General features: G+C 35.9%; 4 protein-coding genes and 1 long non-coding RNA gene across 5 annotated transcripts in view; 4 read left to right on the plus strand and 1 right to left on the minus strand.

The window, feature by feature from the left end:
- The first annotated feature begins 623 nt into the window (after window positions 1-623).
- LOC111433143 lies at window positions 624-1349 on the plus strand. Its single transcript, XR_002708734.1, has 2 exons — window positions 624-745; window positions 1033-1349. It is a non-coding gene; the product is annotated as an uncharacterized LOC111433143 (long non-coding RNA).
- Window positions 1350-3994: 2645 nt separating this feature from the next.
- Window positions 3995-6342, plus strand: LOC111433140 (phenylalanine ammonia-lyase-like). The gene has a single exon (XM_023070091.1). It carries the CDS (start codon window positions 4081-4083, stop codon window positions 6214-6216), a length of 2136 nt encoding a protein of 711 aa, XP_022925859.1. The 5' UTR covers window positions 3995-4080; the 3' UTR covers window positions 6217-6342.
- A 1790-nt stretch (window positions 6343-8132) lies between these two features.
- On the plus strand, window positions 8133-10401 carry LOC111433142 (phenylalanine ammonia-lyase-like). Its single transcript, XM_023070093.1, has one exon. It carries the CDS (start codon window positions 8209-8211, stop codon window positions 10333-10335), a length of 2127 nt encoding a protein of 708 aa, XP_022925861.1. The 5' UTR covers window positions 8133-8208; the 3' UTR covers window positions 10336-10401.
- Window positions 10402-11783: 1382 nt separating this feature from the next.
- On the minus strand, window positions 11784-14051 carry LOC111433131 (phenylalanine ammonia-lyase). Its single transcript, XM_023070075.1, has one exon. It carries the CDS (start codon window positions 13946-13948, stop codon window positions 11831-11833), a length of 2118 nt encoding a protein of 705 aa, XP_022925843.1. The 5' UTR covers window positions 13949-14051; the 3' UTR covers window positions 11784-11830.
- A 1048-nt stretch (window positions 14052-15099) lies between these two features.
- Window positions 15100-18012, plus strand: part of LOC111433132 (isocitrate dehydrogenase [NAD] catalytic subunit 5, mitochondrial-like) — a 4538-nt gene continuing 1625 nt past the window's right edge. Inside the window, exons 1-6 of the mRNA XM_023070076.1 lie at window positions 15100-15340; window positions 15808-16128; window positions 16207-16368; window positions 16463-16537; window positions 16796-16905; window positions 16977-17049. Of these exons, the coding sequence (XP_022925844.1) occupies window positions 15155-15340; window positions 15808-16128; window positions 16207-16368; window positions 16463-16537; window positions 16796-16905; window positions 16977-17049 (927 nt within the window). The 5' untranslated portion in view covers window positions 15100-15154. The remainder of the gene's footprint in view (window positions 15341-15807; window positions 16129-16206; window positions 16369-16462; window positions 16538-16795; window positions 16906-16976; window positions 17050-18012) is intronic.

Genomic DNA, 18012 nt, shown 5'->3' on the forward strand with positions numbered 1-18012 from the left:
TTTTTTTTTTTTTTTTTTTTTTTTGGGAAATTGAACGAAAATTAGTATATATATATATTTTTTAATAAAATTTAGTCTAGCTTTGATGATATTTGAACCAATATTTGATTTTACTATTATTTTTTAAATAAGAATCTAGCATTACTAAACCAAAGAAAGGCTTTAAGGCACACAATAAGATGGGCCACATCAGCTGTAAAAGCCCACGAAGGAGAATAATATTCCACGCATGGGCCTAATTGAAGGCAAAACATGGCCGGACAGATTTTGGGCCACCTTATTACAGAATTTGAGAATAAGGTGGCCCATAAACCTGTAATAAAAATGGGCCGCCATATTACAGAACATGGAAGGTGGCTCATAATCTTATACCAAAATGGGCCACCATATTACTGGGCCTAAAGCCCAATATCCTCATCCCAAGCATCCCGTCGAAATTACCGAGCGCATCTGATTCTATCCATTTTTCAATTTAAAAAAATTATTTATTATGTCTTTAATTATGATTGGAAAAACGAAAAAACGAAAATTGAAAATTTCAGAAAGGGTCACGTCACCGGGCCCCACCTTTGGACTTTATTGAAGTGGCGTAGAGATAAACACATATTTTATTTATCAAATTAATATATATATAAATAAAGGAATTTACTTTCCTTTTCATCAATTTCTGTATCTCTCTCTCTCTCTTCCTCTCTCTCCTCCTGCCTTTCTTCTTGCTCGCTCTCCGCGATACAAATCTAAAAAGGTAACCAAAATTAATCTTTTTTTTTTTCTTTTTAATTTCCTCTACTATGTTTCTGCTACTTGGATCGTCTTCTTCACCTCTTGTTTCGTAATTTATTATTATTATTATTATTATTTTCATATTTTTGGATTTTCTTTTTCTCCTCTTATATTCTTCATAATTTTCTTCTTCTTCCGTAGCATCTAATGGAACAGATTTTCATTTCATTTTCTTGATTTATTATTTATTATTATTATTACTAAAATATATGGTTAAATTAATTATAAATACAAATATTTTGATGTTAGGGAGTATAATAATGGGATACGTGTTGATAATTCCTCTATGGATGCTTCTGTTCGTTGTGATTGTGGGTATTACTGTTTACCTATTCGTAAGGGCCCGTAGACGAAGGCAAGCGGCCCAAATTCCAATGTACTATGGGCCTCCTGCTCCCCCCTTGCAGGCCCAAGATAAGCCCAACTGATCTATCCAATTCCAGCACTCCTGCATATATGTTTTGTGTGATATTACGTTATATCTTGGACTCTTGCTTTTTGCGTGAAACAAATAAATAAATGAATTTGGGATGAAACTTAATTTTAGTTAATATTATTTTAGCATATTGTTCTCTGGTCTTATATATATATATATATTATATATGTTCATTTTCATAGAGAAGTTTGAATTTTATTAGTCTAATGCAAAGTTTAAAAAAAAAAAAAGAAAAGAAAAAAACTCTCGTCTCCCGAATTTCCATCGGAGATCGCGTGGGAGAAGCGTGCGGCCGGGAATGGCGCCGCTTCGATCGGCCACCGACGCCGTAGATCTGTCACCAGCCGTCGCACGAAGCCGTTATCCCACCGTCGTACGGTCGTTGACGCAATCGGAGATTCTCGCTGGCGCCGGTGTACGCGAGTTGTAGGAGGGACAGATGTCAGCGTAGAGACACCCTAGTCCAGCCACACGAGCATGCATGCCTAAAACCACTCGGCCCAACCCCCACCCCACCATAGCCCAAGCCCAATTTTGGTTATGCCCAAGCCTACTAGTCGCGCCTGATCCAACGACACTCGACCCGACCCGAATGTCAATCGACCTCTACGGGCATCCAGCATCCATTTGAACTGGTTCGCGCCTACCCGACCCGACCCACTCGAAGGTTGACCGGTTCAACCATTCCTTTTTAGACCGGTTCGACACTATTTACAACGATCTTGACCTAACTGAGCCCATTTCAAATCAGTTTCTCTCCAAATTAGGCTATTACGGATTAGTTTTCAATCATTTATTAATCAAGCCACTTCAATCCTTTCAGCGAAATGCGACAAAGAGAAGAAAAATCTATGGACCGATCCTATCATTTTCATCCCGTAGGAACTACGAGATCATCTCAAAGACGTTCACCACTGGTAAAAGCAATTAATAAATAATATCTCCACCAAGCCACGTCCACTAGCAATCCACTTGAATGACACGGTACATGATTGTTAGCCGCCAGATATTATTTTATAATATGTTGAATCTTACGGTCAAGATTAATTTCAACTAATCTCCCTCGTGGTGGTCTTCTGCCACCATCTCACCTACCACCACATAACTAAATTTAGCTCCTTAATCTTTTACAAATAATAATTACAAAACAAAGATTTCAAAAAGAAAATTAGTCAAATTTAAAACATGTTTCAATTACGGTCTTAAATACTCTCAAATTTTATTTTTGTTCTCAACTTTAAAATTTATTAAGAAAAGTTTCTTCAAAAGTTATCTTTTTTTTTTGTTCTAATATGATTTAAATTTTAAATGTAGACAAATGTTCAAAATTATAAAAACATTAATAAATATAATATTTTATTTTATACCGTATTAAAATTATGGTATATAATTAATTATATTATAAGTTATATGTTATTATAAAATAATAATTATACAAAATGATTAATATAAATCATCTTTGTAGATAAATTAATAATAGTTTATACAACTAGTTTTATATTGATGATTATTTAAATCAAGAACTCATTTCTAAACATGCTATCAAAATATATCTCAAGATTAATTAAACAAGAATATATAGCTCGGATAGAACAAAAAGTCATTTATAATGTGAAATACAATTTTATTTTCATTCGATACATTTCAAATTTTCGACGGACTAAAAATTCAAATATTTTTGTCTTAGAAAATAAGAACTTAACCTAAAATTATAAATTTTTGTGTCGTTTGGGTCATAGGAAAAGAAGGGTGGGAACGGGTTCTGTATGTCAAACCCATGTTTGTTTGGAGCAGCCGAGAAAAAACACTTTCCAAATATCATTTCCTATAGAAAACAAATTTAGTAAAACAGTAATTAATTATCTAAATTAACTAATTTAGTGAAATGGTTAGAAATAATTGACCAAATAGATTTATTTATATAAAATTTTGATTATATGAACACCAAATATAAATATTATATACTTTTTTTTTTAGGTATCATAGACAAAATTTTATACACTTCTGAAAGAAAATCATTTACCTTTACCTCTACCACCAACCCTCCCAAGGAAAAAAGGGCTCCACCAAGCACTAAATTCAGCTCACCAACTCCCCCTCTCTAAATTATTGCTTCAATTACTCTCACCAACTCCCTTCCTCTCCACCCCAAACCCTCTTGGAGACGCATTTGATGGGCTTTTTGGTCATTTAGTCACATAAAATTTTATAAATGGATGATATCAAATGTTTCCTAAATTTAACGTATAAACCAAATTAATCAACCAGGAATTCAATTACGCCATGCTTACATTTTATACATTTTATACAAATTTTTTTTTTTTTTTTTTTTGCTTAATCAACAACCCCTTCTTTCTTCTACTTTATACTAAACAAACAAAAATTAGGTCCTATATTCTCATTGATATTTAAGATCAGTTAAAACTTGTACGTTTATTTATACCATTCTTGATCAATACAACACTCCGCTAATAATAATAATATTGATTAAAATTAATATAAATCTAAATTAAATTGACTCCCTTTTAATGAATTAATTTTATTATATGGTCTTAGCTTTATATTTAATCATATATTAAAAGAAAAAAGTGACGAAGTATGAGGTTTGAAAATGAGAGAAGTTAGGTAACGCTGATTATTTCAAATATGATACACGCTTTCCAACAACCACCTCTTGTGTCGTTCTGCTTCCACCACGCTTCCCCTTACTTACCACACCACACACAAACGAACCCACCCTGGTCTTCCTATTTAAACAACCTTCCCACCCCTCCCTATCCCACACCTCATAGTTCCCTCATAACACCAAACCAATTCCATTCTTATATTCATTTATTCTTCTCTTCTTCTTCTCTTCTAACATGGCACCCAGCCAGCAAAATAATGACACTTTCTGCACCATTACTGCTCATCACCCCGACCCACTTAACTGGGGCCTCGCTGCCGACTCCCTCAAGGGAAGCCATCTCGACGAGGTCAAGCGCATGGTGGAGGAGTACCGGAGGCCCCTTGTCAAGCTTGGCGGTCAAACCCTCACCATTTCCCAAGTGGCTGCCATTGCTACTAGGGACTCTGATGTTACTGTCGAGCTTTCTGAGTCTTCCAGAGCTGGTGTTAAGGCCAGTAGTGATTGGGTTATGGAGAGTATGAATAAGGGGACTGATAGCTATGGTGTTACTACTGGATTTGGTGCTACCTCCCATAGAAGAACCAACCAAGGTGGTGCTCTCCAAAAGGAGTTGATTAGGTTTTTGAATGCTGGCATTTTTGGAAGTGGAGCAGAGTCCGATCATACTCTGCCCCATTCTGCTACCAGGGCGGCCATGTTGGTCAGAATCAATACTCTTCTTCAGGGCTACTCGGGTATTAGATTTGAGATTTTGGAAGCCATCACCAAACTCTTGAACCATAATATCACTCCTTGCTTGCCTCTTCGTGGAACCATTACTGCTTCTGGAGATCTTGTTCCTCTGTCTTATATTGCTGGATTGCTCACTGGCCGACCCAACTCGAAAGCGGTTGGTCCAAATGGAGAACGTCTTGATGCAAAGGAGGCTTTCCAACAAGCTGATATTCCTTCTGGGTTCTTTGAGTTGCAGCCTAAGGAAGGGTTGGCTCTTGTCAATGGCACTGCTGTTGGCTCTGGATTGGCTTCTATTGTTCTGTTTGAGGCTAATATTTTGGCTGTTTTGTCTGAGATTTTGTCTGCCATCTTTGCTGAAGTGATGCAAGGCAAGCCTGAATTCACTGACCATTTGACCCATAAGTTGAAGCATCATCCTGGTCAAATTGAGGCAGCTGCAATCATGGAGCACATTTTGGATGGGAGTTCTTACATGAAAACGGCCCAGAAGTTACACGAAATGGATCCCCTCCAAAAGCCCAAGCAAGACCGTTACGCTCTTAGAACTTCACCCCAGTGGTTGGGTCCATTAATTGAAGTCATTCGTTTCTCGACAAAGTCAATTGAGCGAGAGATCAATTCAGTGAACGACAACCCTTTGATTGATGTTTCAAGGAACAAGGCTATTCATGGAGGGAACTTCCAAGGAACTCCCATCGGAGTATCCATGGACAACACTCGTCTGGCCGTTGCTTCAATCGGAAAGCTCATGTTTGCCCAATTCTCAGAACTTGTGAATGATTTCTACAACAACGGGCTACCTTCAAATCTCTCTGCAAGCAGAAACCCAAGTTTGGATTATGGGTTCAAAGGTGCGGAGATTGCCATGGCTTCCTATTGCTCCGAGCTTCAATATCTAGCAAACCCCGTAACAAGTCATGTCCAAAGTGCTGAGCAACACAATCAAGATGTCAACTCTCTCGGTTTGATTTCTTCCAGAAAAACCGCTGAGGCAATTGACATTTTAAAACTCATGTGTTCCACGTTTTTGGTTGCTCTATGCCAAGCAATTGACTTGAGACATTTGGAGGAAAACTTGAAGAGCACCGTGAAGAGCACAGTAAGTCAAGTAGCCAAGAAAGTTCTCACCACAGGTACTAACGGTGCACTTCACCCATCAAGGTTTTGCGAGAAAGATTTACTAAAAGTGGTGGACAGAGAATACACCTTCGCCTATGTGGATGATGCATGCAGTGCCACTTACCCATTGATGCAAAAACTGAGACAAGTTCTTGTGGAGCACGCTTTGAAAAATGGGGAAGATGAGAAGAACACAAGCACTTCAATCTTTCAAAAGATCGGAGTTTTCGAGGAGGAACTAAAAGCCATGTTGCCCAAAGAAGTGGAAAATGCGAGAGTATCGTATGAAAACGGAACGTCAGCCATTGAGAACCAAATTAAAGAATGCAGATCTTATCCGCTATACAAATTTGTGAGGGAAGAGCTAGGAACAGGGTTGCTGACCGGAGAGAAGGTGATATCTCCGGGAGAGGAATGTGAAAAGGTATTCACAGCTCTTTGCCAAGGAAAGATGATCGACCCAATTCTCGAATGTTTGAATGAATGGAATGGTGCTCCAATTCCCATCTGCTAGTTCAATTTACTCAACATAACAAAGAAACAAGGCCTTAGCTTTACTTATTTACTTTTTCACCGACTTCTAAGTGTTAATTTTTTTTTGAAAATACCTCCGTAATTAATTTTCAACATAAGTTTCTTATAAATAGTTTGTTCTGTTTGATGAATGATTTGGTCTTTTTTTTACCCTGTTATGATTATTATTGATCCATATAATTAAGTGGAGTGCATAAAAAATATATTTGATTTTAATGATAATATTTAGCTTATGTATTCTTATATTAAACTTTAAAGTTACAATAAATACACAATTGAAACTATTTAATGTGGTATTTAATCATATTATACATTATCGTCAAAGAGAATAATAATTTAATTTCATCCCATTTTTTGAAGTGAAGTAATGTTTAATCTATAAAAAAAGACAAGTACTAATATTTTATTAAATAGAGTTCTTATCTAAATGACGTTAATTTGTATATTTTATAATATTTTATGATTTGGGAGAAAAGAGATTAAATAGTTAATTTTGTATTAATAAAATAAAAAAAAATCAAACATTTAATATATTTTCCCTATAGAATTTTTCTTGTTTTGTTAAAAAGTACCAAAAAAAAAAAAGAAAAAAAAAAGGGTAAGAAATGACATCCTACCGTTATTTTATTATTTTTATTATTTTATTGTGAAATCTCTTCCTTTAAGTAAGGTTGACTTGTCAACAAAAACATGCATCGCCTAATTTCCTTTGAAACATCGGCTGCACCTTCCTTTCGTGTGATGAGTGGTTGCCTTTGGGTTTCAAGCTAAGTGTTGACCGTTGACCATGACTTATTTGCTTTGCTCTAAGCCCTCTTTTGGTCCGTTATTATATTCAACTTTTGTATATCTTATATAAAATAAAAATAATAAAAAGAAAAATATTGAAAGATTTTCAATTTTTAATTTTGCTTTACGGTTTTTCTTTTAATCAGTTTTTACTAATATTTCTATTTTTCATAATAATAAATGTTGGGAAATTTTGTTTATGGGTATAAAATAAATATTTTCACATCAAATTGAGTATAATTCAATTAATCGTTCTTTTATTAAGAAAAAAATTTGTAATTAGAGATATTTATTTACTCACCCCATCGAACAAACTTGATAAAGGATTCCCATTTAAATTAGGGGATAGAGGATGAGAGAGATTTCTACCAATTACATAAATTTACAGGTTTATATTTTCTGTCCCTATCTCCATTTTTTAACTATAAAAAAATTATATTTTCTATTATAAATTATAATAAATCAAAATTTTTATATTTCTTTAGGTACTACAATTACATCTACGTCCTCATTTAATTTCAGTTTATTATTATATTTTATTTTAATAATATTTAAGTTATAATATTAAAATTTAATGAAAATGAAAAAATAATTTTGAGGGAAACTTTGTGCATTCCACATGGAGAGTTTTGATAAAGTAGATGAAATTACGGGAATGAAAAATGAAATTTGGAGTAGGGACAAGGATGAAAAAGTCTTTTCCATCTGTGCATGTCGACATTTCTACTTCTCACCAACAAATTTTAATTTTTTAAATTTTTAATTTTTTTGCAAGTGGATTGTTGAAATAGCATGACTTAAATACAAATTATTTTGTTTATATAAATTAAAGTCTCCAATCACCTAAATTTGACCAATGGAAACTAATATGAAATATATTTGTAATTTGTTTCCACCAACCACAAGACTTGTTGATGGTGTTTCCTTTCCCATTCATCGCCCACCACATCGCACCTACGACCAGAGAGATTGAGCAGCAGCCATCGTCCCCTTACTTTCACTCTCTTATTCTTTGTCTTCACCAACCCCACCAATCTCCACTACTCCCAACCCCTTCACCACTCATTATAACGCCTTCCTTCCTATTTAACCCCCTTCCTCTTCTTCTTCTCCTCACACCTCACCCACCTCCCTAAATCTCTTACATTTTTCCGTTTCATTCTTTCTTTCTTTTTTTAAAACTATGGCAGCTATTCAGGAGATTGAAGGCAGCTTGTGCCAAACCCCTAATGATCCACTCAACTGGGGGCTCGCTGCCGATTCCCTCAAGGGAAGTCATCTTGATGAGGTGAAGCGCATGGTGGAGGAGTACCGGAGGCCCCTTGTCAAGCTTGGTGGTCAAACCCTCACCATTTCCCAAGTGGCTGCCATTGCTACTAGGGACTCCGATGTTACTGTCGAGCTTTCTGAGTCTTCCAGAGCTGGTGTTAAGGCCAGTAGTGATTGGGTTATGGAGAGTATGAATAAGGGGACTGATAGCTATGGTGTTACTACTGGATTTGGTGCTACCTCCCATAGAAGAACCAACCAAGGTGGTGCTCTCCAAAAGGAGTTGATTAGGTTTTTGAATGCTGGCATTTTTGGAAGTGGAGCAGAGTCCGATCATACTCTGCCCCATTCCGCTACCAGGGCGGCCATGTTGGTCAGAATCAATACTCTTCTTCAGGGCTACTCGGGTATTAGATTTGAGATTTTGGAAGCCATAACCAAACTCTTGAACCATAATATCACTCCTTGCCTGCCTCTTCGTGGAACCATTACTGCTTCTGGAGATCTTGTTCCTCTGTCTTATATTGCTGGATTGCTCACTGGCCGACCCAACTCGAAAGCGGTTGGTCCAAATGGAGAACGTCTTGATGCAAAGGAGGCTTTCCAACAAGCTGATATTCCTTCTGGGTTCTTTGAGTTGCAGCCTAAGGAAGGGTTGGCTCTTGTCAATGGCACTGCTGTTGGCTCTGGATTGGCTTCTATTGTTCTGTTTGAGGCTAATATTTTGGCTGTTTTGTCTGAGATTTTGTCTGCCATCTTTGCTGAAGTGATGCAAGGCAAACCTGAATTTACTGACCATTTGACCCATAAGTTGAAACATCATCCCGGTCAAATCGAGGCAGCTGCAATCATGGAACACATTTTGGATGGGAGTTCTTACATGAAAACGGCCCAGAAGTTACACGAAATGGATCCCCTCCAAAAGCCCAAGCAAGACCGTTACGCGCTTAGAACTTCACCCCAGTGGTTAGGTCCATTAATTGAAGTCATTCGTTTCTCGACAAAGTCAATTGAGCGAGAGATCAATTCAGTGAACGACAACCCTTTGATTGATGTCTCAAGGAACAAGGCTTTGCATGGAGGCAACTTCCAAGGAACCCCAATCGGAGTATCCATGGACAACACTCGTCTGGCCATTGCTTCAATTGGAAAACTCATTTTTGCACAATTTTCAGAGCTTGTGAATGATTTCTACAACAACGGGCTCCCTTCAAATCTCTCTGCAAGTAGAAACCCAAGTTTGGATTACGGATTCAAAGGCGCCGAGATTGCCATGGCTTCCTATTGCTCTGAGCTTCAATATCTTGCAAACCCCGTTACAAGTCACGTCCAAAGTGCTGAGCAACACAATCAAGATGTCAACTCTCTTGGTTTAATCTCATCAAGGAAAACAGCCGAGGCAATTGACATTTTAAAACTAATGTGTTCCACGTTTTTGGTTGCTCTATGTCAAGCAATTGACTTGAGACATTTGGAGGAGAACTTGAAGAGCACCGTGAAGAGCACAGTGAGTCAAGTAGCCAAGAAAGTTCTCACCACAGGTACTAACGGTGCACTTCACCCATCAAGGTTTTGCGAGAAAGATTTACTAAAAGTGGTGGACAGAGAATACACCTTCGCCTATGTCGATGACGCATGCAGTGCCACATACCCATTGATGCAAAAACTGAGACAAGTTCTTGTGGAGCACGCACTCGCAAATGGTGATGGCGAACACAACACAAACACTTCAGTCTTCCTAAAGATTGCTGCTTTTGAAGAGGAATTGAAGGGTGTGTTACCAAAGGATGTTGAAAATACAAGGTTAGCATATGAGAGCGGAAATGCACAAATTAAGAACCAAATTGAAGAATGCAGATCTTACCCATTATATAGATTTGTGAGGAAGGAATTGGGAACAAATTTGGTAACAGGTGAAAAAGTGATATCTCCCGGGGAAGAATGCGAGAAGGTATTCACGGCTTTGTGTCAAGGAAAGATGATTGATTCTATCTTAGAATGTTTGAAGGAGTGGAATGGGGCGCCAATCCCCATATGTTAGGTTCCTGAGGAAACCTCAGCCTTTCTTGTTAAATGGTTTTTATTTGTATTTTAAATACTTTTTTTTTTTTTTTATTCTCATTTTTGTTTTANGGAAGAAACAAATTAATAACATAATTTCTTGAATTTATTTTTAATGTGTTCTATCTCTCTTTTTTAAGTTTTATTTTGAGTTTATTCATTCGGGTCATTTGGAGTAATAATATTTATAAGAGTTCCAAACCAAATTATTTTAACTTTAGTTTGAAAAAGTATAATGAGTTAAACTCAAATGATGATCTATAGAAGTGTAATTTTAATACAAAATAAATATTAAAAAAATTGGTTTATTATCACTTATAATAGAATATTTATTTATTTATTTTTATAGTAAAAAAAAAAATCGGAAGAAATAGAATCTCATTCGTGACTCTACCTATCTAACCAGTAGAAATCTTTCCCTCATTCCCTATTTAAACATGTATTATCTATAGTGTTTGGAGCTAAATTTATTTTATAATAATGGAAAAAAATTCCCAGGGTTGTTTTTCTTATTATGGAAAATAGAAATATAAGTAAAAAGTAGTCAAAATAAAATTTTAAATTTTAAAATCTTTAAATCTTTAAATTTTTTTCCCTTTAATTTATTTATAAATATGATATACAAAAGTTAAATATAATAAGATATAGGAAATGGGGTTGTTGGGACCAAAAGAGGGCTTCGATGGTCAACCGTCAACGCTTGCGGGAAGGGAAGGAAGAAATTAGGCATGTTTCTGTTGACAAGTCAACTTAATTAAAGGAAAATAATTGACAAAAATAATAATAATAAGGTAGGATGTCATTTATTACCTATTTTTTAAAGAATAAATTAGGGATTTGCGTTTATAGGTGGGGTTTCATTTTCTTAACAACAAAATAAATAATTAAAAAAAACCTATAGGGAAAATATGTTAAATGTCTGATTTTTTGTGATTTTATTAATACAAAATTAACCATTTATTTCTCTTTTCCCAAATCAGAAAATATTTCATTTGTTAAAAATACAAGTATTTACTATTTATCATATTTTTACTATTCTCTTTAACAAAAATATTATTTTAATTATAAAATATATAAATTAACGTCATTTCAATAACAGCCCTATAGGATGAAATATTAATATTAAACTTCAAATATTCAAATCTCATTCCTTCATTTAAAATGTAATGTTGTTAATATTAAATTGTTATGATGTATGTATGGTAGTTTTTAAAGTTCAATATAAAAACACATAAACTAAATATTATTATTAAAATTAAATTAATTTTTTATGCACTCAACTTAATTATATGTATCAATATTAATAACAGCAGCGTAAAAAAAATCAAATCATTCATCAAACAAGAACAAAAAATTGATAAGAAATTTATGTTGAAAACTAATTACGAAAATATTCCCAAAAATTTAATACAAGGAAAAAAAGAAAGGCTTTTTTTTTTTTTTTTTTTTTTTAATTTTATGTCGAGTAAATTGAACTAGCAAATGGGGATTGGAGCACCATTCCATTCCTTCAAACACTCGAGAATTGGGTCGATCATCTTTCCTTGGCAAAGAGCTGTGAATACCTTTTCACATTCTTCTCCGGGAGATATCACTTTCTCTCCGGTCAGTAACCCCGTTCCTAGCTCTTCCCTCACAAATTTGTATAGCGGATAAGATCTGCATTCTTTAATTTGGTTCTCAATGGCTGACGTTCCGTTTTCATACGATAGTCTCGCATTTTCCACTTCTTTGGGCAACATGGCTTTCAGTTCCTCTTCGAAAACTCCAATCTTTTGAAAGATTGAAGTGCTTGTGTTCTTCTCATCTTCCCCATTTTTCAAAGCGTGCTCCACAAGAACTTGTCTCAGTTTTTGCATCAATGGGTAAGTGGCACTGCATGCATCATCCACATAGGCGAAGGTGTATTCTCTGTCCACCACTTTTAGTAAATCTTTCTCGCAAAACCTTGATGGGTGAAGTGCACCGTTAGTACCTGTGGTGAGAACTTTCTTGGCTACTTGACTTACTGTGCTCTTCACGGTGCTCTTCAAGTTTTCCTCCAAATGTCTCAAGTCAATTGCTTGGCATAGAGCAACCAAAAACGTGGAACACATTAGTTTTAAAATGTCAATTGCCTCAGCGGTTTTTCTGGAAGAAATCAAACCGAGAGAGTTGACATCTTGATTGTGTTGCTCGGCACTTTGGACATGACTTGTTACGGGGTTTGCTAGATATTGAAGCTCGGAGCAATAGGAAGCCATGGCAATCTCCGCACCTTTGAACCCATAATCCAAACTTGGGTTTCTGCTTGCAGAGAGATTTGAAGGTAGCCCGTTGTTGTAGAAATCATTCACAAGTTCTGAGAATTGGGCAAACATGAGCTTTCCGATTGAAGCAACGGCCAGACGAGTGTTGTCCATGGATACTCCGATGGGAGTTCCTTGGAAGTTACCTCCATGAATAGCCTTGTTCCTTGAAACATCAATCAAAGGGTTGTCGTTCACTGAATTGATCTCTCGCTCAATTGACTTTGTCGAGAAACGAATGACTTCAATTAATGGACCCAACCACTGGGGTGAAGTTCTAAGAGCGTAACGGTCTTGCTTGGGCTTTTGGAGGGGATCCATTTCGTGTAACTTCTGAGCCGTTTTCATGTAAGAACTCCCATCCAAAATGTGCTCCATGATTGCAGCTGCCTCAATTTGACCAGGATGATGCTTCAACTTATGGGTCAAATGGTCAGTGAATTCAGGCTTGCCTTGCATCACTTCAGCAAAGATGGCAGACAAAATCTCAGACAAAACAGCCAAAATATTAGCCTCAAACAGAACAATTGAAGCCAATCCAGAGCCAACAGCAGTGCCATTGACAAGAGCCAACCCTTCCTTAGGCTGCAACTCAAAGAACCCAGAAGGAATATCAGCTTGTTGGAAAGCCTCCTTTGCATCAAGACGTTCTCCATTTGGACCAACCGCTTTCGAGTTGGGTCGGCCAGTGAGCAATCCTGCAATATAAGACAGAGGAACAAGATCTCCAGAAGCAGTAATGGTTCCACGAAGAGGCAAGCAAGGAGTGACATTATGGTTCAAGAGTTTGGTTATGGCTTCCAAAATCTCAAATCTAATACCCGAGTAGCCCTGAAGAAGAGTATTGATTCTGACCAACATGGCCGCCCTGGTAGCGGAATGGGGCAGAGTATGATCGGACTCTGCTCCACTTCCAAAAATGCCAGCATTCAAAAACCTAATCAACTCCTTTTGGAGAGCACCACCTTGGTTGGTTCTTCTATGGGAGGTAGCACCAAAGCCGGTAGTAACACCATAGCTATCAGTCCCCTTATTCATACTCTCCATAACCCAATCACTACTGGCCTTAACACCAGCTCTGGAAGACTCAGAAAGCTCGACAGTAACATCAGAGTCCCTAGTAGCAATGGCAGCCACTTGGGAAATGGTGAGGGTTTGACCGCCAAGCTTGACAAGGGGCCTCCGGTACTCCTCCACCATGCGCTTCACCTCATCAAGATGACTTCCCTTGAGAGACTCAGCCGCCACACCCCAGTTGAGCGGGTCAATAGTGGAGGTCTGGGAAATGGGCTCGATGGGGGCCATCTTAATTTATGCAGAAAGAAAGAAAGGAAATGGGATCCGAAAGAAGAAGCAAAAGAATGAAAGATTGTTGTAAGTTGAAGGAATGAGAATGTTATTTGAGGTGTTGAGGGATGAAGAAAGGGTGGGGGTTAAATAGATATTGGATCTAGGTTGAGAGGAAGGTTGGTGGAAGCGGAACAATGGAGAAGGGTTGTTAGGCGAATGAGAAAGTGATTTTCAAAGGTCAAATTTGATGACTTTTACTTTAATTTTTATATGTTTATACCCAAATGTACTTCCTACCCACTAAACTAAACATGTGCTTCATATGTTTTCAAATTATTTATTTCAAATTATAATTCTCCTTTATTTTTTTAAAAAATAATTTTAACAACATAAAACTGTTTTTTTTTTCTTTTCTTTTCAAACTACATGCTTAAATGGGCAATGGGTAATGTTTAATATATATTTTTGTTTAAATCTTAAAAGTTAAATAAAAAAGAAAATTAGACTCGATGAAATTTTATGTTATAAATTATATTGGAAAATTTGTACATTTTTTTTATTTTTGGATAATAAATTATTTAAGGAAAGCATTTAACATAAAGCTAAAATTTTGAATATCAAAATGATGTCCCGAAATATCTTTAATAAATTATATCCAATTATGGATAGTAATTAATAATTTAACAAAAAAAAAAAAAAAAAAAACAGCGGCATAATCTTTGGAATACCGTTTTTTTAGAAAAGATATTTAATAAATAAGGGCGTAATAGGGACATTGTGAAGGTTGGGCCAACTTTTTATTCATAAACCCTTTTTTTTTTCTTTTAATTAAAATTTAGGTTAAATTAATAAAAATATTATTTAATATGCTTTTAAAAATTTTAATTTAAAAATGCTTTTAGTTTTTTTTTTTAATTAAAAAAATATGATTGTCGTTATGTTTGGGAGTTGGAGAGTATTTTTTTTAGATAAATTATAAATTTTTATTAATTCAATCTAAAATATGAATTAAAAATACTATTTAGTGATATTTTTAGGAAAAATTATAGTATCTAAGAAGCCCAAGAGCCCATCATACGAGCCCACTAAGAAGCCCAAGAACCTTCAGCTTTTGAGTTCATGCGGCCTTTTTTGTTTTAAAACTAAATTTATTTGTTTGATTAACAAAACACTTTTGGTAAGACATCTTCTCTGTGATTTTTCTTCAATCCTTCGTCAATCATGGCGTTGCAGCTCCTGAGACGCGCTCTCGGAAACCAGTCGGGTCAGATCTTCTCCCTTTCATCCAACCTTAGCTCTTCCTCTCCCCTCCCCGTTAGGGCTTTCTCTTCCGCCGCTTCACCGATCCGAGCCACTCTCTTCCCCGGCGATGGTATTGGTCCCGAAATTGCGGAGTCCGTCAAACAGGTATTGTTTTCTCTCCATCATCGCAATTCTATTTCAGCACGATAATTAGCCCGTATTTTGTACCTTATGTGAATTTCCCTTGCAATAATTCGAGAAAATTGTTCTGAATTTATTGTTTTCTCGTTAAATCGTACGGTGTTGCGGGGTATTCTTTTTTGTGCTTCTCTTATAAGAATTTGTTTCATTGGTTCATATCGTTGAGATTTTTTTTTTTTTTTTTTTTTTTTTTTTTTTTTTTTTTTTTTGTTTGTTTGTTTGTTTGTTTGTTTTTNTTTTTTTTTTTTTTTTTTCCAAATCTTAGTGAGTGTCACATGCACTTGAAATCGCAAGTCATATTTTTCAAAGAATTAAGAGGAAAATTCCTTGCGTCGAACAATTTACGGAGCATTAAAGGGGAAGATACTTTCTTTTTATTTACTAAGTGATATTTAGGGTGTTGTGATGAATTTCGTTTTTCATCTATACAGGTATTCAGAACTGCTGATGTGCCCATCGAATGGGAAGAACACTATGTGAGCGACCAAATAGATCCCCGAACTCAAAGTTTCCTCACGTGGGAAAGCTTAGAGTCAGTGAGACGTAATGGTGTGGGCTTGAAAGGACCCATGGCTACGCCAATTGGAAAAGGCCATCGTTCTTTGAACCTTACCTTGAGGAAGGAACTTAATTTATATGCTAATGTGAGGCCTTGCTACAGCCTACCTGGTTATAAAACACGTTATGATAATGTAAATCTGATCACCATCCGTGAGAACACAGAAGGGGAGTACAGTGGACTTGAACATCAAGTAAGTATCTATTGTTTCGATCGAGGGGGTGGAAAACAATCTCAATGTGATTTACGTGTAGGATTTCTTGCGTGCTAGGTGGTTAGAGGTGTGGTTGAAAGCCTTAAGATCATTACCCGTCAAGCAAGTTTAAGGGTAGCAGAATATGCTTTTCACTATGCCAAAGCTCATGGGAGGGAGAGAGTCTCTGCAATTCACAAAGCCAATATAATGCAGAAAACTGATGGTCTTTTCCTTAAGGTGGGACTACATTTCAAAGTATTAACTGTTTTCTCATATGCACTTTCCACTGAGGCGTCCCCATCTGAAGTTTTCTTTGTGTCTTCACTTTCAGTGTTGCCGTGAGGTTGCAGAGAAGTATCCTGAGATAAAGTATGAGGAAGTTGTCATTGATAATTGCTGTATGATGGTATGGATTAATTTCTTTTCAAGAATCATGCACCCATACGGAAATTAATTCTTAGAGGTGATGTAGAGGTCTGGGAGAGTCAATCTAGAACTCCTAGTGTATTCTTCAGGACGTATTTCTGATAATAAATTGATTGGATGATGAAATTTGGGATCTTTAAAGAGTTTTCGTAGAATAGAATTTCAGTGAAATTTGACTTTTGTAATGCTAGTGTAAGTAAGGTGGAACTGATTTTGATTGTGTATCAACTCTGTGCAGCTTGTGAAGAATCCATCACTCTTTGATGTATTGGTTATGCCAAATCTTTATGGTGACATTATTAGTGATCTCTGTGCTGGGCTGATTGGAGGATTAGGGTTAACGCCAAGGTATTTGTGCCTTATTTTTATTTTTGTTGGTAAGTTTAAAGATTATCTGATGTCAAAAAACATTTGTGTAGCTGCAATATTGGTGAGGGAGGTATTGCTCTTGCTGAGGCTGTGCATGGTTCGGCACCAGATATTGCTGGAAAGGTTAGTCTTCAAAATTTTAAGATCGATGACTGGCCTTACTGCATTTTGATTTACTTCTTTGGTTTTGATCAAATATCTCTTTTGTAGAGCCACCAATTTTTGTATGTTGTATTAAAATTGTAGTCTATTATTTAAAGTTAAAAGATAAGTTTTAGAAAATGATATTGATTGTGGGAACCTAGGAAATGAAATGAAAGTTAAAGAGCAGTAGTCACACTCTTTTTTCCATAGAAAGCTCTCTCTGTATGCAGAACATAGGAATAAACTTGTGATGCTAACACTGCTGTGGCATTAAAACTTGAAACAAACATGGTAATATTGAAAGTACATGTAGAGGGAATGGTGAATGATGGTTAAACAAATTTGACGGGAGAGATGACTCGGAATAAGTGTGTAGACTTGAGATTAAAAGAAGTGTGTAGGAAAATGAGTAGCGAGAGAAAATGGTACTTATAATATATTTATAAGAACGTTCCTCGGAAACCTCTTATGGAAAAAAATGCTAAGATCTCTCAAACCTTTCTTGTAGAAAAATTGAAACAAGAAGGACCGGATTATCAAACAAGTCAGTTTTTGTTAAAAAAAAAAAAAAAGAAAAAGGAATAGAAAACACAGGTTAAAGGGTGAACTCTTTTCTCTTTAAAGCAGTTGTATTTTGGATACCAACGTATACCCTTGATATTTAGCCCCTTATATATCAGAATCAGGAATAAATCTTCTTCATAGGAAGAATGGAGAACAAATGCCAGATTGGGCACGTATGAAGAGAACAAAGGTCCCGGTAGAGAACAGAATTACAAGAAAGCATGTTGAACAAGATGGATCTGAGCTAGCGTCCTTAGGATTCATTTAAATAAATCTTTTGATTCCTTCTCTACCTCTCAAAGGAATAGAGAGTTTTTTTTTTTTTTTTTTTTTTTTTTTTTTTTTTTTTTTTTTTTTTTTTTTTTTTTTTTTTTTTTT

The sequence above is a fragment of the Cucurbita moschata genome, unplaced genomic scaffold, assembly GCF_002738365.1.
Source record: "Cucurbita moschata cultivar Rifu unplaced genomic scaffold, Cmos_1.0 Cmo_Scf00041, whole genome shotgun sequence".
Lineage (NCBI taxonomy): Eukaryota > Viridiplantae > Streptophyta > Magnoliopsida > Cucurbitales > Cucurbitaceae > Cucurbita > Cucurbita moschata.